Source organism: Zosterops lateralis (genome assembly GCF_965231275.1).
Source record: "Zosterops lateralis genome assembly, chromosome: 1".
Taxonomy (NCBI): domain Eukaryota; kingdom Metazoa; phylum Chordata; class Aves; order Passeriformes; family Zosteropidae; genus Zosterops; species Zosterops lateralis.
In genome coordinates, this window is record NC_139762.1 from 58,959,923 (window position 1) to 58,979,491 (window position 19,569).

General features: G+C 43.4%; 1 protein-coding gene across 5 annotated transcripts in view; it reads right to left on the bottom strand.

Moving 5' to 3' along the window:
* The window catches only part of NFATC1 (nuclear factor of activated T cells 1), a gene marked incomplete at its 5' end in the record, with an annotated part of 110,230 nt that overhangs the window by 59,797 nt on the left and 30,864 nt on the right, over positions 1-19,569 (bottom strand). For all 5 annotated transcript variants that reach the window (XM_083865349.1, XM_083865353.1, XM_083865351.1 and 2 more), the window contains 3 exons: positions 1,696-1,836; positions 3,763-3,935; positions 7,041-7,243. In XM_083865349.1, the coding sequence (XP_083721475.1) occupies positions 1,696-1,836; positions 3,763-3,935; positions 7,041-7,243 (517 nt within the window). The remainder of the gene's footprint in view (positions 1-1,695; positions 1,837-3,762; positions 3,936-7,040; positions 7,244-19,569) is intronic.

Genomic DNA, 19,569 nt, shown 5'->3' on the forward strand with positions numbered 1-19,569 from the left:
CTGCAACTGCAACCAAACCTACAGTGAGACTACTGAAAAAAGGCAGGACCTTAAATTCTGTAATTAAAAGCTTTACAGTGAATATCCTACTTTTAGTGTACCTAATGTAGTATAAGAATATAGGAGTAGGGAGACAGTGTTCAGATCCACGCTGTGGTGTCTGCTGTGGGCAAACAGCATCACTATCACAAACCTTCAGAATGCAATGCTTAAAAATTTTCTAACTCAAAAAAGGAAGAGGAAAGGAAATAAATATTAAGGAAGCACCCTTTAGTGTGGTTTCCTTCTTGTAATGAGACAGACTGAGGACTCCAGACATGTCACACTAACCCAGTTCTGTGCAGGAAAAGGAGTTAAAATAAAAATAAAGTAGACATTAACTTTCTTTCCCCCTGGGGGGAATACAGAGAACAGAATTCATTTTTTTTTTCAGTTGCCATACCACTTTTTCCTGACTTTTTAAACTTTCTTAAGAAACAAAAAGGGTATTTCTGCAGATGTCACAGCCACACCCCCACTGTGTGTGCTGCAGTGCTTGGGGTTCACCAAATGCACCAGCCAGGCTCTCCCCAGGAAGCCAAGCCATTACCTCTGCCCAGGCTGTATCGGCAACCCAAACCTCATCAATACAGGATTCTGTTGGGGAATTTCAGGGAAGCCTTCTTCTTTTGTCCTGAGCTTGCTGAAAGACTTGGGTGTCTTTGCCTCCAGAGCCTCCCCTGCTCTCCCTGCCATCCTGCCCCATGGCCCAAGTTCCTGGGGTGCCGGTAGGGGCCGTGGGTAGGAGAGCAGCGTGGGAACCCCGTGGACATAAAGGGTTAAACAGGCACAGCGTCCAGGCTGGTGCAGGCGGCCTGAGGAGTGCCCAAGATTGTTTTAAGTTCAGGGTGGGGGGTTCAGTCGGCAGCTGAGGAATTCATAGCTTGTGCCAGCGCCAGGGAAACCCTTTCCAAAACAAGACTCAAAACTATCCTTAGCAGTCTCGTTTCAGAGCCTGACTTTGACTCCCAGCTCCACTGCCACCACTTATTCCTGCGGGGGGCATTCACAGCCATCACTGTCACCCTGTGATCCACCGCTCCTGCAGGCAAATCCTGCCCCAGCCCCAGTTCCCACTCCATGCCATTTTCCCTGGTTCAGCCTGGCCTGTGACTCTTCTCCAGGGGAACCAGTCCTACCATCACACACCGCAAGAGCAGAGCTGGGCAAGGGGAAGTTGTGTTCAGTCCTTCCCTCAGTCCTCGAGGTAAACCTGGCCTTCAGATGAATGTGTGTGCTTCGCGTCCTCCTCAGCCAGTGCCTTGTAAATGCCACAGACCACATGGGTGCACACACACAAGTAGCACAAATTATAGAAATGTTTAAGAAGGTGCACCATATTACAGGCTTTAGGGGGACATGGCACCAGAGATTTCGAACCCCTCTCACAGGTCCTGCCTGCCACACTCACGGTTTGCTACAATAAATAAATACCAAAGGTTGACTTTCAATGTCTCTATTGTCTACCTGTAACTGCAGTTGCCACGGTGTGAAACCTCAGCATTAGGCACGGCTCAGATCCTTTCCACAGCTTTGCCCAGTGACATGGAAAATGTATTACGTGCAGAAGATGTCAGTACCATATTTGTGCTTTCATCATTTGACACAGTCAGGGCGGAGGGAAGGCAGACTGGAGTCTAGATTGAGAAGACATACCTGGCGCTTTCTCCACAAAGATGACTTTGGAGTCTTGCAGAAAGTTATGACCAGTCAGTACCATTTTTTTCCCTCCAGTAACAGGAAAACTGTCGGTACTTTGCTTCTCCACCAGAGGCAGTTCTTGGGCAGATCTCTGAGCTGGAAAGTTATAAAGAAGATTAAAAAAAAAAATGCAACCACAAACACATAAAAAAGTAAATACTGCATTAGATGCTTACCCTCATAAGATAAGCTGAGTTTGATACAGAAAGAAAGAAAGGTCACAAGGTTTACAGGAAACATGGTTCATTTTCAAGTGCTTTGATAGTAAACAATAGTGTTAAACAGCAGTACAGATTCAAAAGACTCAAAAAGAACAAGTGTTTTTAAACTCAGCTTGATGTGTACTGTATCAGAAAGTGTATTTTTATGGAAACTCATTTATTTTAAATAATTTTCTCTCACTGTGCCTAGCATATATGTTGTGTGTTTATAAGGCACACATGACAAGGTAATCACGCATGTCCAAAATTTGTTTCAGCCAGTATACACCCTCTTGTCAATTCTGCAAACTGTCTTGTAGCAGCAGCAGCAGCAGCCATGGCCCTTGCGATCCAGCAGCAGCTCACACTTTAGAAAGAGTACTTCCAAAAGAACCTGAGTGCTTAAGCACACATGGATGCATGTAGACTGAATCTGGTGTTCTTGTGGCACAAATTTTATCCCCCCTGAACTGGGACATGAAGAGAGTGCTACTTCAAGGGACAATGTGACATTTTATCCAGATTATATGGCTCCTTCTGGTATCACATGCACTAAGAAATGTATGAAGTTTTTGGCATCAGCTTATTCCACATTCTGCACTGGAAATAACACTAACACTTACTTTTTCTCCTGTTTTCCACTTCTTTCAGGAGGCATGTGCCATGCCTTTGCTCATAACACAACACTCAAACCTGACACAAATCCAATCAGCTTCACATTTAGTGGCTCCTTGAGCTTGGCACCTTTGCACAGATCAGTTCAGGACAGATTCAAACTGTGCCTTATCCTGCTGTGTAGCAATTGAAAAAGTTCTCATAAACCTCAACTGCAGGATGAAACCATGACTCCTCATATTTTTTGCTTTGCCCTCCACCATGAATGGAGGTCAGGCCTTCCTCCCCATTCCCTCTGCCAGAGCTCACCCCTCACGTACCTGCCAGATGTTAAGTTTCCCTCCTACTCTGTCAGCATCAGAAAGATCCACTTTGTGGATGGAATTCAACAGAACCTTAAAGAATTGTTTCAGTTCATCCAGCCAATCAAAACAGCATTGGGACTTAGACTGAAATTCAGCTTCCTCCACTTACACTGGAGCATTAAAGCTACACAAAGCAGGTATGTTTTGCTTTGTGTGGGGGAGGCTGATGAGGCTTACAAAGCAAAAATGATATAGGTATCTTTGAAAGGTGTCCCAGTGTATCTGATAGTATACAGTCTGTTCATTTAAAGCGACCCCAGTGCAGAAACATAGTTTCTGGAGCTTTTCTGAAGCTGCAGGCTGGTGTGTCAGCTCTAGTATAGTGCTAGCTCCTTATCAAAGGAGCTGGGGTTTTGTTTGCTGTTTTTTGCCTTATGATGGGGAGACAGAATAAACAGGAGAGATGTTTTCCAAAACTTCTACAGCAGTTACCTTTATGATAAGGAGTCACCAAAACCAAAGGCCCTGTCACTCCGGACTACTATTAGTTTGACTGTTCTTTACTTTAAGTATGTGTTTTCCTACAGCACTCAATGCACAAAGCTACATATTTTTTCCTAAGACACAGATACTCTGTTCTCAATGTAAACCACACACTTTTGGAAAGCAGATTAAAGTTCGCTAACTAGACAGGTAAAACAAAGCCTGAGCATGCAGAGCATGTTGGCATGGACAAAGACTGCATACGGGGCGGGAGTGTTAAATACTGTTCACAAGGTGTGTGGACATGGCAGTGCTGAGTTAACAGAGGACTCAATGATCTTAACCGTCTTCTTCACCCTTATTGATTAAAAGATTTTCTGATAATATCCAGCAAGACGAGGATGTTTGTTGCCACTTACAGCACTCAATGGGGTTGGAGGCTACTTGCAAGGAGAGGGTCCTGCCATTGGCTTGTGGGATATGAACCCTGAAGACCAGACGCACACGTGTGTTCTTCCGACCGATGTCCGTCTCTCCCTTGCGCAGCTCGATGTCAGAGTTTCGGAGCTTTAATATCCCGGCACAGTCGATGCTATCCAAAAGGAAACACAGGGCAATTCAATTCACTTCAAGACTTCGGGAAGACACGAGTGTGCAATATCTTCCCTCTCTCCTGCATGCTCATCTTAAAAAACTGTGTCAGGCACAACCCGATGACCAGGCTGAATGCAGCAGACTTTGTTCAGTCCTCGCACTCCCAAGCAGCTATCTGCTGGGGCTATCTGTAGCAGCAGGCAGTAGCTGCTGTAAAGCATACAAATTTAGGATGTTACCTCAGTTCCCAGAGGAAGAAAATCTAAAAGGCTCTTCCTCCCCATCACATCCTGTAAGGATTGTAGCTAAAGATTAACCAAATCCCAAAGAAACATAGAGATTAGAAAAGTCAGTGGGATGCGACAGCAGTGCAGAAACTGCTACTAACCCATAATGCTGGGCTACTTAAAATTTTACTTGTTACAGCTAATTTGGACAAAAATCTGACAAGATTTTCAATCCAGGGTGAAGTCCTGAAATTCTTATTAATGAGCACAGCTCTCCCCCTGAGGTCAGTTCTACTGTCAATTTGCTTGTATATCAATGAGTTGGAAATACTCCCAAGCTGAGTGCTGAGCTGAAGCTCTGCATGAAAAAAACTAAACTCAGAGTCCTCTCTGCACATTAGGGAAAAACGTGCTTTTCATCAGATATGACTACTACAATTTCTGACCTCTTTTATTTTTTTTTAACTTCAGTTTTCTTCTGGATGAGTTTACAAGTCAGGATTTTTATCAAAGAATATATTAACAGAAGAAGCTCCCAGAACAAAAGACATAAACATATGCACTCAAAAACTCACTGCAAAAATACCTCTGCCTTGGCCATGACTACAAAGCCTACATGGCAATTTCTTCTGGGTACTGGTTTCTGGCATGCATTTTATTACATTGAATATGCTTAGTTAACTTTATTTTGCATTCAAAGAGTTTAATTCCCCCTCCAGACCTTTGAAGCTCTTTTCTGAAGCAAACTGCAAACAAGCACTATGGCAGCACGGTTTTGATCTGCACTTTTTCTAAAGTATGGATTTCAGAATTTAAAAAATGCCCTTGATTATACAATCAAAGGAACTAATGAAAGTATTAAAGATTCCCAACAATGCACATTAGCAGGTGAAGCCGTAAAGAATTACAGTGTATTTGTACCCATGTCAAAATGCTATGCAAAGATCTATAAGATATGGAAGAAAGTGCATTTCTCCATTTTGTCTCTCCTATAGCAACACTTGTAAATTGAATAATTACTGACATACAATTCATACCAAAATGTTCAGAGAAGAAAAAGTATTTAAGTTCAAGCTTGTAAAGTCATGGACATTAAAATCTGAAGTCAACAGGAACAGCTAAATGTGCAAAAGTTTAAATGGGCAGATGAACTCTGGTGTTTCATTGAATCAAGGCCTGAACACCTAGAGTGTGAGAAAAGTCCTTGGCTCCAAATTTCAATTCATTGGTAGTGCTACATGAGATTTTAGACTACTGACATGTAAGGCTTATATATGCCAAAGCATTGTTTGTGATTCTTGAGTGAGCTGTACTACAGTCTGGCAGGCACACCACAAAAATATTCAGCTTGGCTCCCAAACTGTGTAACTTACCTTTATTTTAGGGAGAAAGATGAATGAAATGGTAATAAAGTTCCTAGATAGCTAAAAATGTGATTCAAACTGGATAAATAAAGGGCCAGATAAATACTGCATGGATACAAACTGATGAACTTTCCTTAACCCCAATGCAGCCCCACCAACTTACGATGGGAGCACACAGGGTCAATAATTTTGAAGGCCTGTCATGACTTTTAACACAATTCACTGAGAGAGATCCTCAGGTCTTGAGTGATCACTCTAAGCCCAGCTGGCAATGCAGCTAAACATATTCTGGCTCTTCTATTTACATGAGGCACTCCAGGGCATGTTGTACATGACACTGCAAACCAGCTTCTAATAACCACTATGTGCAGAAGGACTTTAGGTGTCTGATAGCATTTTCCACTTCGTTAAGGCATGGAAAACTGTATGAAAAACAAGGAGTGAAATTGTGATTTTCCTGTGGTACTTGGTTTGGTGGAGGTCAGGATTTCTTGCTTGCTTTCCATCTTCCTGTATATACACACAAAGGTGCATGTATCTATATATAAAATATGAATACAATTATATTTATACACACCCACACCAAGAACTGTATTTGCACACAAGCAAACAGAAATTCCTCCCAAGGCAGACACCACAGATAACAGTTAGGATTATCTGAATGAGGAGGGAGACAACTCAGATAAGGGGCTAGGTTGATCTGAGGTCAGGGTACGGAGAGGACAGGATTAAATAGTATGGAAGGTCTCAGGTATGTCACACAGAAGGCTATTTTAACCTTTATATACTGTCCTATAGCGATGTTTACACATGTTTAATGAACCTACAGGGCACTTAATTATGAGTCAGATATCCTAAGGTACCCATGCTGGCTTTTCTGCATAGCACTAAACTTAGCCCAGTTTAACAACTCAATCTGTAAACTGCATCACCTTTGAATAAAGGTTCTCAGAGGTAACACTTCTTAGTTCTGGAAGATTTGCTTGTAAACAAGTGCCATGAAAAATGCTGAGTTTTATTATGTAAGAAGTGAGTGGTTTTATTTGTCTGAGAAAAACCACGAGGGTACTTGGAAATGCTCTCTAAGAGTTTCCTTTGACATCCAAAGATAAATTTTAATCAGCTCTGTTCCTTGTGCTAGTGCGTATAGGAGCAACAGGTGTCATATTTAGAAACTAAATGCAGGAGCTGAGGTAGGAGATATTTACAGCTCAGTAACCGAGATACTTATTTTAAATGGCAAATAAGCACGTTGGCTGAAACTCTAGAATGAAAGCAAATCAGTTGTCATAAATATTTGTGACGTTTATTTTGCTGTTAAGGTGATTAGCAGCAATTTGTCTCAGCAAAGTTGTGAAAACCTACTATTACAGAGAGAAATGTAGAGAAAGAAGAAAAAACAAGATAGGGAAACAAAAATTGTGTACAAAAGAAAGAAACAAACCCCAAAGAAATTAAGTGAGGTGACCAAGACAAAACTGCTAAGAGTCAGATATGGTGCCTTGGTCTTACATTGCTCTCATGTTGTTCTCTGGAAGAAGTGGAATTTCCAGGACTTTGGTGTTGGAAAGTATTGTTTCGTGGCTGGTGGTGGAAACGGTCTTGCCGGTGATCCGGTGAACCTGGTAGAAGGCATGGGGTCGCAGCAGGCGGTCGTCTGCAGTCCCAATGAACAGCTGCAGCGTGAGCGGCTCGCTTTCTAAGTAGCCATGGAGCTGGCAAGAGAACAGAAAACGCCCACTGAGCACCGCGCACATAAACTGCTAGGAATCAATTAAATTTTTATAAGCAGGAGAGCCTAATTCAAGGAGAGAACTTGTGACAGGTGCTATGTGTTAAGTTCCCCCCTTCCATTTTTCCTGTAATGTAATATTGGTACAATAAAAAGGTGCACTCACAAAATGTCTCATTATCCTAAAAGACCTGAGGCACTTTAGATGGGCTGAGCTTTTGAGCGCTCCTGCTACATCCACAGAAAACTTTGCATAAATTCTGCTGCAGTGTTCAGCAAAAAAACCACAACGAACTCGATGTTCTTTCACAGTACTGAGGGATGCAAAAACCAACAGAGTTTGCAAGTGCAAAGGACACAGCTCATCCAATCCCATGCTTCCTGCAACATCCCTCACGCAGCAGCAGTCTGCTGCTTGTGACCTGTCCCCTCATTAGCTGATTTTTATGCTGGTTAATACCTCCTGGGACAGCATGGAGACAGATCACATATACATGATTAGTAGCTCACCATGTGCGTCAAATTCTTGTTATAATCACACAAAAATCTCATTGAAGCTCTTGGGCCTGGCTTGAACCTCATCCACATTACAGTGACTGCTCTGATGACAACAAGAGTTATTTCTGCCACAAGATGTGGAGGAAGCAGAGCCTGACCTCATCTGCACCATCTCCTGTAGAAATTACTCAGGGTTCCCACTACCGTGGAGTCCCCAGACAACATCCCACTTGTGGCTGCTGCCTGACACTGGGAAATGAGTCTCACAAAAACAGTTATCTTGCAGGGGTAAGTGTGAAGCCTTGTCCCAAGGGAAGGGAGGATGCAGCAACTACAGGAGAGAGGAACGTGGGCAAGGTGCACTGTCCCAGATGCTCCACCCTAGAGCAAACCTTGTTGTAGGTTTAGATTCCTCTGTGAATGGTTCAGGTGAGTTTGTGCAGGAGTTATTCACCATTATTGAATACGACAGATCAAAATTTTTCATGATTTTGTGAGGAGCAACACTAGTTTTAAGGTAGATGCAAGTTCAAAGCTAAATTAAGCTGAAAGCAAGTGGAGAAACCCATATATCAAATGCTGCTTATTTTGTCTGTTTTCACTCTCCTTAAATCTTACAAAGTAATTTCATGTTATCTCTCTAGGGTATTTTACCATCTGATGGCAGGAATGCTATTAAAAACAATAATCACTTTTACTCCTTGAGCCCTGCAAAATTCTGGTGGGTGCTAACAGGCTCAAAGTCCTCCCTTCACTATCAAACGTGCTGAATGGCAACAGCAATTCATAGTGGCAAAGTTTCAGGTACCACAGTGACCAATGCATGAGGAAGGGAAGACGATGAGCCTAGACACATCTTCCATCACTAATCAGGCACACCGTACAGTTTTCGCACCAAACTTGGGTCAGAAAAGCAAAGAGCAGAACAGAAGTGTTTTCATTTGATTTGGTGCAGCAATTTATATATCCTTACCTAAGGCACATGAATGCTGGAAGGATGCAGGGACAGGAGGAGGACAAGGCTCATTTCTAGCAAAACATTATTTTATCAGCTCTGCATTCCTGAGACACCATACAAAGACAGCTCAGAGCCAGGGGGTTATGATATGATACGATATGAGGGTTCCATGCCAGCATTGTCAAATTCAAAACACACTAGTGGCAGTTTGAAAATCTGCATTATCAGCAAAACAACAGAGAGAGAAAAGCAGAGCCATGGTGGTGCACTGCCTTCAGCCGGATGCCATGGGCTGTGAGCCTCCCTCCAGCTCCACATGGAACACCCACTCCTATGGCCCCTTACACACACATCAGCCCTATGCTGCAAAAAGAGGGATTCCTGGCTTTCTCCCCCAGAGAGCCATGCAGCTTGAGGTGATCACAGGTCTGCTCCTGGTACAGTCAGTGGCCACAGGGAAGCCACTGTCCTACTCATCACCACCCTGTTCCCCCCACATGACAGCCTGGCTGCTCATTAATTCCAATGGTGTGTGTGAGCAGGGCTGGTGGAGTGACCTGGATTTGTCCCAAGCTGATCTTCCCTGCCTCACCACTTCCAGAGCCTCAGCCGCAAAGCTTAGGTAACGGGAGAGACACAAGGTATCCCAGGGTATTTTTGGTCAAGACCAGCACATGGGTTTGCAGGGGGAAAAGTAAGACAGTGTGATATGCCAGGCAAATAAATTTCTATGCATTGCCAGCGGTCACTTCTCCAAGTCGTCATGGAGGATGCTTTTTATGGAGAGTATAAAATTAAAACAAACACATATTGAGTTACAAGGCTGCTTAAAATGTAAAAATAGACTAGTGAGTAACTCAAACCTCAATTCAGCAAAAGCAAAATCGCACACCAAGGTATCCATATGTTCTACTGAATACGAGCAAAGAGGACCAAAAATGTTTGGCTTGCATTGGGTTCAGCTATTTCAGGCTTTATCTTTAAATCTGAACTTGCCTGCTGCCATACCTTGTAACCTACTGCTGAGCCTCAGCTTGTGCTTTTCCCACAGGTTTCCTACCAGGAGGCAATCAACCACCCATAGTCCTCAGCTTTGCATATCTGCCTTCCCCTGAAAAGTGTTCACATGTTGGAAAATAAGTAATAAGACCTCAAATGCATGTCTTGCATTGTTTTCTAAGGTTTGTGATCTTCAAGCTAAATTTATGTTTGCTTTTTTTAAAGGCCCTATCCTAGAGCAGAGCCATACTTTGTTTTGGATCCATTACCCAAAGTCACTTACCCTCTGATTTAGAAAGTGCCAGAAACATCCAGAAAGACTCATGTAATTGCTATAAGCTTGATTTTGCTGCCCTCAAAGTAAGAAAAATTCACACCCACGTCACTGTAAGTTTTACGTCATATTCTGTGTTAGGAAGCATCTGATCTCCAATTTGTATTTCCCTTTGAGCTTTACCCATTGCATCACATTATTTACTTTTGTATTATGTCATATAATCGTGTATGCCAACAGAAGCAATAAAAGAAAGCGATGCAAGGATTAACATTTAAAGGGGCACATACTCCGAATGACTTATTTTAGATTATGCACCCAGTTCATGATTTCCATGACAGACAGTGTTGAGCCTTGGGAGTTTTCAGCATGCTGCAGATGTCTGGTGAATGGGCAAGATCCTGCTTACTGTCAGCTGGGTGCAATAAGATTATTCTACAGTTCCCTCAGAACATGGGAGACAGGTATTATTGTCACATGTTCAACAATGAGGAGCAGTGGCAGTAAAAGCAGAGTTATGGGACTTCAGGCTGTTAGGTTTGCCAGCGGTCAAAGGGAATATCGAACAAGATCAAGGTGAAATGGGATGAGGAAAAAAGGTTGACTGAGCATTTTTCTTGGTGAGGAAAGATCTCGCATGTTCATATCCATGCATATTTTCCATGTATGCTCTGGGGTACTGTACTTGGTGGAAGAGCGATCCAGTTTCCTGGCGTGCAACATGGGATGCATGCGTCAGACACCCTATTTTTATCTTTTTCTCTGTGTAACACAGTCCAAAGCTCTTAATATCTCAGTGTTTGAATATGGATGACAAAGGTGCTCTCAGCTACAGCATTCATGATAAAGGATGTATCTTTCCTACCAAGCGTGCTTTGCTTGGCAATACAGAGATCCAGTTTCCCCTGCTGTGAAACTGTAAAAAGAATTAGCTGCAAAAAATGACCAGGAGCACAACATTTCTGAATGAGTTTCCCTTCCCAAATAAAGGCAGTGATACAGCAGTCACCCGGTTTGGTACAAAGGAAAGACGCAGGAAAAACTTAAATATGCAGATAAGAATTTTGTGGCCAAGTGTTTGGTTTTGAAATGAAAGTAGGTCATATTCTCTTATTCTGACCAACTACTGACTACTCTGCTCTTTTCCTCTTTGAGCAACACTGTTAAAAATACTTGAACTCATCTCAAATGACATTTTCATTTTTATTGTCTGAAGCTGCGAAGATCAAAATCAGACTTAATTGCAGGCCTATTACACACTCCTCTAATTCTATCAAAAGCGATGCAGTCACCGGCAATTAACACCAGAACAGGACTGATCACAGCTAAGCTCTTTGTCACCTTACATCGTCTTATGCAAGAGTGAGGGAAAAGGCTGCACCGGCTGAGCTACCGCATCAAGCCTTCCCTGGGATTCCTACGCCTCTCCGTCATCGCTTTCCCAGCACTATCTCCCACCAACATGTCTTGATTCTCACCAGTAGGTTGCTGCTCATCTCAGTGCAGGGTGCCAAAGCAAACCCCAGCCTTTCCCCAAGGAGTTACACTGTGTGCTGTGGCTGGATATTTTCATGCGTCCAGATGCCAGGGCACTGAACACCAGGAATCCTCCTCCAGTGGCCAGAGAAATGGGAGGGAGACAGGGCTTTCACCCCTCACAGCCATAAACTGACTGCAAGGTACTATCTGATTCAGTCCTACAGCTATGATAACCTCTGGTTTATCACAGATGTGAGCATACTGAGGCTGCCTTGATTCCAAATGTGTGCCTGGCACACATCTATTAAATCTGCCAATTGGAATTGAACAGATTCGGAAAACGATGAGGAGAAAGAGATGAGGTGTTTCAAAAATAAGCACTAGGAAAAAAAAAAAAGGCAAAACCTCCCCAAACCTTGCTACAGTGACTAAGTTTTGAGGAAATTTTGAAAACGCCACATCCAATAACTCAAACGCTATTTCAGCTTCAGTGGTTATTCTACAGTCTGTGAGGAAAACTTCTATTATTTAAGCCACAGCATTTATTTTAAGAAACTCAGTTGAAATATTCTGCACGTTCCCTTTCCAAGTGCTTTATGCTTTTGGCATGCCCGAGCATCTGTTGAAATGCTCAGAAAGCTACCTGTCATAACAAGGAGCCCTCTGTCTGGAGAAGCTCCTGGAGGCCACCAAAAGAATGGACCTGTTCTCACGGGACACACCAGCCAGATACACCCTCTGCACCACCCATGACATCAGTCAGGAAGAAAGGAAGCTACAGTGTGTAATAGCTTTCAAGTGTACTACTGGGGGTTTGGGGAAAGGGCTGCAAAAACCCTACAGTGGTGCATTCCTCCAGACTTGGACTCTTTTGTAAATATATTAAATGAACATTGGGGTATAATTTAGGAGTTAGCCTGTCCCAGTGCATCAAAGGCTGAGCTCCCATTAATAACACAGCAGGGCATGACTAGGGACTCAGTATTCACTCTCAAAACCAGTCAGCAGCTTGTTCCTGAGACTCTTGAGGCCCATAGGGGGTGCCTCCTTAATGATAATGATGTGCCAAAAAATGCCACAGGGAACATCCATATCAACAATACCTCTTGTGTGTCTGCCTGTTTTTTTATGTTTGGTGTGTAATAAAGACAACAAGTAAATACACCCATTTATGCCTCTAAAAATATTAAGAACAATAACTACTTATCTGACCATGTAACTGATGGTCACACTGCTTGCAGCAGGTACCACAGTGCTTATGCTCAGCCTTGCACATCCATCTGTCCTATTTGCAATCCCAGAACTGTTCAAGGAACACCCGAGTCAGTCTGGCGAGAATCATCGGGGAGACTACCAACCCAGTCTGGTGTAAGGGGGCTTCTTTCCCTTTTACCTCCATCACTGTTTTGGAAAGCAATTGCCATGCTTTCAAAAAAGGCCAAACAGAATAAAATCTATAATACAGGGACATTTTAAATTCAAGACAAGTGCTGCTTGTCTCTTAAAGCTAGAGCTTTGGAGTTACACACTAAATAGCTTTATTGCTAACTTTTTCAAGCAGCAGGTATTTTTTTTTCCCAGGAACTGCACATGATAAATATAAAATGAATAAAAAATGAATATAAAATGAAACAAATTGTCATGTTTCAAAAGTGTACCTAATATACAGCCTCAATAAAATACCATCAGTGAGTGCTCAGCATCCTGGCAAATCAAAAACCAAATCAAAGATCAAGCTGTTTAAACTACAAAGAAAGCACACGAACATTTTGGGTATTGGTTTCAGCACTTAGCACCAAGCACACATAAAAATAGTGTCATGAATCTGATTTTCAAGAAGAATTTACTCTCGGCTCCCACACAGAAGCACTGGAAGACGTAAGCCACTGCATCATGGGTTTGAACGGCAGGAGGGAAAAGCTGATCTTGCGGGCAGTGACTGTCATGTGAAGCGCAGGCACAGGGGGTGAGGTCAGGAGAGCAGGGCATCTATTCTGGTGTGCGCTGCAGAGATCCGGCCCGACCTTCCCCTGGGCAGCCACAGAGCTGCCCTGCCACGGTGCCCCCAGCCGAAAATGCCCAGGAACCAGCTGCTGAAGGCTCAGGGAGCCAGCAACCTACACCTCTGGGAAAGAGTCAGGAAAAGACTGCCCTGTTCATCACTAAATTCCCTAACACCTATTCTGACCTGGTTTGGCCCTTAAGTGTTTTGTTGGGGGAGGTCTGAGAAAAAAACACACGTCAGATGCCTTGAGGCAAGGGACTGTAGTAGCTGTCCTCTCAAGCTCCTCTCCCAAGTCCCAGGTGCCATAGGAACTGGTTTATGGAACTCCCCTTGACCCCTCTGCTCCAGAGGGAAGTTGGGCAGTCTGTCTGCAGATCAGAGGTGTACTGCACACTGAAGGGCAGCAGCAGGGCACAAGCAGGCAGCTGTACCTTGAGCTACAAAGCACGAGCCAGGCAGGGGCCGGCAGCCCCTACTCTGGGGATTCAGGTCCCCAGAGGACAAGGAGCAAGCAGCCCTGGCAGTGCCAATGAGGCAGACAGGCAGCACCAAGAGAGCCCAGCAAACCACTGAGGCATGTGTCTTACTCTGTGTGTTGCAGAATCCCTATCTCTTTCCAGCTGTTTCTCTCCACCTTCAAGCTCACACTCTGCAGGTGTACATGTCTCAGTCACTGCCATACCACCCAAGTGCCCCATGCTCTTTCCAGATCTCTAGATGCAGGCTTCCATGTACCTAGGACTGAGTGAGGCACATCATCCTGACCAGGAAAATATTCCCTTTGCCAGCAACCAAGGGAGCAATAGGGATTTTCAGATAAGGCACACAGTTCAGCTCAGACTCTTTGTCAGTGACTATTCAAAACTCAGTCTGCTTGGACACTCCTGTGAGAACACAAGCCAAAAAAAGGGAAGCATTTTATTCAAAATACCAGAGCAGACAGACTTTAGAATGAAAAAAGAAAACATAGCAAAACAGAACAACCACTCAAAAAAACAAACAAACAGAGAATGAAACACTTCCTTAGGAGCTGAGATGACCCTCTGGCTGTGATAGATTTTGCTGTACTTCACCTAATGCAGTTAAGCAAAAAAGGAGAATAAATTATGCTCTGGGCAATGAAACGTTACTGCCCCATAGTCCTTCACTTACTTAAAATAAAATTGTAACAGGAATTCCTACAGATTTTTGTGCTACTTTCAGGATTTATTTTTTCTTTCTGAAAGTGATTTTCCTTTTCCTGGATTCACTCAAACTCTTAAGATCCAAATGTAGTCAGAGCTGGTCCACAAATAAAAATAAGATGGCTTGGTCCTGCAAGGGGGCCAACCCTAGGCCAAGCACTAGAGCTGGATGGGAGAGCAGTGAATGGAAACAGCAGGAGTGTGTTTTATGTGGCACTTTCTAGTGCTGCCACTTGGACCTTAACTCAGCAGAGCAGCAAAAGAGCAGCTGTTCACATCATGATGAATAAAGATCTATATAAAACTTCCAGCTGCAAATACGCTGAGGAATTATTAATCTTAATGTAATAGAGATGCTGTACACTCAGTCACTGGCTCACAAGTAATTTCAGTCTCTATCCAGGGAAAAACAGCCTTCGTGGCTGCTGGCTCTCAGCAGAGCCATGAAATCTCCTTGTCTAAACAAGGAGAGGGAGCTGCAAGATGCTGCTCCCTATTTCTAGCAAGGATTTTCCTCCTCAAAAATACACATACCTAAAAACCAACTCGTGCCACACTCTTCCTAAAACTGTTAGACTCACAAGAGGGATGCTCATCAAAAAAGGAGTTACTAACAGAATGAATTCTTAAGCCCTCAGCACCTTATTTACTGGGACACCAAGAAATCATTACTGCTCTCATGACATCTTCTACCACAAGAGCATAGCAATGTTCTTCCCCTAATCCTTGTTGCCTCCAAGGATTATAAATCCAGGTCTGGGGGTAAATCCAACAGAACAGTGCCCTCCCTGAAACTACCCAACTTGTTACTCTGGAAACTCAGCAGAGTAGAAGCTATTGAGTTTCTACTCAAAAAATTGTCTTCACCATCCATCATGGCTTTCGGTTTGGACAGTCATTTCCATGGCCATGCACGAGTTAAAAAAAAGAAATTATCACAAGAGCCCTATAAAAGGAATTTGTTACATGTTCTTAGGCAGATATCCTGGACAAGCTCCTACTTGTGTGCCTGCCTTTCGCCACGCTGCTGACGCACGGCTGGCACCCAGCACGCTCCTGTTTGTGGTGAGCACAGGCTGGCCCAGGATCCTTGGGCGTGTGTCAGGTGCCGTCAGCACCATGCCCTTCACCAGTGCCCATCCCAGCCATGCCACAGCACCACTGCCAGCATCCCTCGGTGACTCCTCCGATCTGAGACACACCCTCAATGCCACATTTTAACTCGGTGGCTCACGAGTGCTTCAGCAACCGCATGACTTTGAATTCTCACCCTTGTGAATTTGAGGACGGTGGGGCACCCACCTAGCCACAAGAGTTATCTGATTAAGGGACAATGCTTTTGAGGTGCATGCCAAAATAAACACAGGCTTATATGGGACAGGGACAACACAGTTTCATGCATAAAACTTTTGGGGTTCAGAAACACGAGTGAGACAATATTAGACTAGAAATGGCTGCCTTTCTCGTCAATTTTAACTTCTCTCCAAATGACATTTATTTAAACTGCTACTGAAGACAGAAAGCTGGGGCTATGTTTAAAGGCTTTATCTCTGTAAATATTTGGAGAGCTATAAATACTGAGCCATATTCATAATACGAATATTGCACTTACTGTTCTGTTGCCATGAAAATTACTACAGATAGATTTCCAATTCTTAATTTCTCTGATTTGCCAAGTACTTGTTTAAAAAGACAAAAAAAAAAAATCTTATGTGAAACATTTTGCTATTTTATTAGCCAATGGAGTCAAAAGCCACAGCACAGAGAAGGAACTAAACACCCAAGTGTTTAGAGGAGGCAGACAAAGCATGTAGTGCACTAGCATGGTATACAGCTGTATGTTCCAAGTGAGACTTATTATCATCAGACAGTCCATGAATCAAGCCCTCACTGCCTTCTGTGTTTGGGGAAAGGAAGGAGAGGGAAGGGAGGCTAGCTGAAGGTCTGAAATAAACCTCCTCCCTTCTTCTGAAAGTCACATGAATACTGATGGCTTCCAACTTTCACAGTGCTTCTGTCCATTTTTGGCTGGTTTTCTTTAAATGTAGGAATGAATTAAAAGAAGGAAAATATTTCAAGACATCTTATAAAAGCATAGAGCAAGGATGTCTTAGATGAAGGTGTGGTGAGCTGGGCATGGAGTGGTTGAGTTTCTACCTCCAGCACTGCCAGAGAGTTTTTGCTTTATCAGAGATTATTACTTGGTTAGAGTGGAAAAAAAACCAAAACATAATAACTTTTTACATATTTCCAGACTTCTTCGTTTAATCAATCTGTGCTAACCACAATGCCAGGAGACCAGGTAACCCTTTCTTCACTATGAAAATGCAGCAGTAACAGACTCCTGGTTCCAATCCTTGCACAATTTACAGCCATGTTCCTTGGGAAATAAAGCAGATAAATGCAATCCCATTGCTCTTTGGAGTCAGAGAAGTGCCATCTGCATGTACATGTTCCTCAAGACAGATTCTGCTTCTATTGTTTCAGCCCTAAAGAAGTCTTGTCACGTGCACAAGATTCATAAAAATGCTCTTTGTGACTCCTGTCCCTGAGTAGGAAGGGGGCAGTGGCTCTGCCAGGTCACTTTACACTTCTGGTCCTACTCTACTTCCCCAAACCACCTTTGGTCCACCTGGTGCTACAGCTCTGATTACGCTGCAGTTTTATCTGGGAGCATGTCTTCCATGGAAAGCATCCAAATGCAGCAATAAAAATAGGTCAGGTATATCTTATAGCTTGGATTCAAGGTTTCGTCCTTCAGAACAGTCTGATTAAACTATGAGAAATCTAGCGAGATTGGATTCCACACTGTAAGCTGCTTGAGGGTGATGCCATTAGTTGTTGTCACTTCTTTTTTTAATAAGAAAATGCCCAAACCCAAATGGATGGAATAGACTAGACTGACCAATGAGCATACTATGACGTCCTCTGCCACCAGTGCTAGAATGACCTGAAAAGCTTGAGATCTCCAACTGCAAGTAAATAAAATAAGCATTTTAAGAAATGCTTAATAAGAAAGACTTCTAAATAAACTTTCTCAACACACAGGCACTATTTTCAATCAACCATTCTAAATATTGTCACGTTGAATAATATTATTTAGCAACAGCTGTTGCACTGGAGTTTCCGAGTTGAAAACTGACAAGCTAACATCACAACCCTGCTTAAAGCCAGTAAGAGGCCAAGTAAAATGTTGCAAATATTAATAGCAGAACTTGCCAATAAAAGCCTTATAGATGAGCTTATCTACTGCTGCAAATAGATGAGACCCTGCTTCTGTCAGTGGAGCAGGATGTCAGTGCATGACTAGGAACTGAGGAGGATGGTGAGAGTAACAATTTCTCCTTTGAAGGGAGATATGACCAGGAGGTGATGGCAACCAGAATCAGTGTTTTTACACCCAAAACAAGATTCTATCACCCTGCTGACTTCAAACATGAGGCTCTAGTATGGGCCAAGTTCAAGGCCAGAGATAGAAATGCCAAGGCTTTGAAAGGCACTGCTCCTCCCAGCCATACTCCAGCCTTACCTGGGTATCCAACCTAAGAAGTACATCTCAGTCTTCGCAAACCAGTAAGACCTTAAAGCCTGCTGAGCACAGTTAGAAACAATTGTACACAACACATCCAGTCAAGAGAAAGGAAAAGCCAGGTGATTCATGCCACCTAACTTTTAACACGTACAGGCTGGACAACAACAGAGTCTAGTCACCTCGCTGCCGTCACAGGCCTCTGAAGGTGTGATTTACCCAAGCAGCTTCAGATGTTCACATCAGAATAAAATTAATAGCTCACCAAACTCTATACTGATGAGCCTTCCCCTGATTACAGAGAGAAACCAAGGCAATTAGCTCAGTGGCAGACATGTAATGAGCCCTGAAATGTGGACTTGGCCCTGTCACTTGCCCAGTCCACAGTTCAAAGCAGGAGTGTCCCACAAGCCCAGGGCAGGGCTGTGAAGCACACACTGCACTTTATCCAAAGAGACACAGAGCAGAGATCTTGGGGAAAGGCCCCTGCGGAGGCAGAGCCCACTACAGACACAAGGCTTTGCACTTCCCCATCAGACATTTAATTTCAGGCAGCTGCCTGCAGCTTTCCATAGCAGGGGTACAAGACTATCACCTCGGACAGCAGTACTTTGCAGCCCTTTCCCCTCCCAGAGGGAAAGATCAAAGTCAGCTCCACCACAGCTTAAATTCAGTGTTTTGGCTTTTCCACCCTGACCTTGGGGGCCTGGTTTAGTCTTGGAGTCAGCCTCAGCACAGGTTGAGCACAAGGTGGTCACAGCCAGAAGACAGACACTTGATGAGCTCTTTCTGCAGCCTCCCTCCCTATGCCTGTATGGGACTACTCACTGCTCCCACACTTCCTCAGAAGGGTGTCACAAAGCAGTAGCCCATTTCCCTGCAAAGACTGCAGCAACCCCCCTAGTCCCAGCAGCGTTCCCAATCTCTGCTCTGGAGCACACAGGAAGTTCTGAAGCACCATCATGTACAGTTTCAGCGGCCTTGCTGTTGTCATTGTTTCAAAATTGGATGGCATGCTTAAATCACAATAAAAATAGAACCCTGAGTCCTATTCCTGCTAATGACCCCTTTTTACATTCAATTCAAGCATGTATTACACACCTTTTTCTACTACAAAAAGGGAGGAGATAATTTAATAATAATTGGAGAACCCAAGGGCCAAAGTTCATCATATTTTTCTTTATTTTTACTCAAACTGGAAGTAGTGGAATACTTTTATTCACCACACTATTTTCCTACAAACATCTGCTATTACAGATAGGCTTCCAGGTTAACACTGCTCTGTGATTAGAGCAACTACCCCTGTAAAATCTATTTGAGCTAAGAATTTCAGGGATTTCATTTAGGACAGTAAAACTGATGAGCCATAGCCCAGCTCCAGTA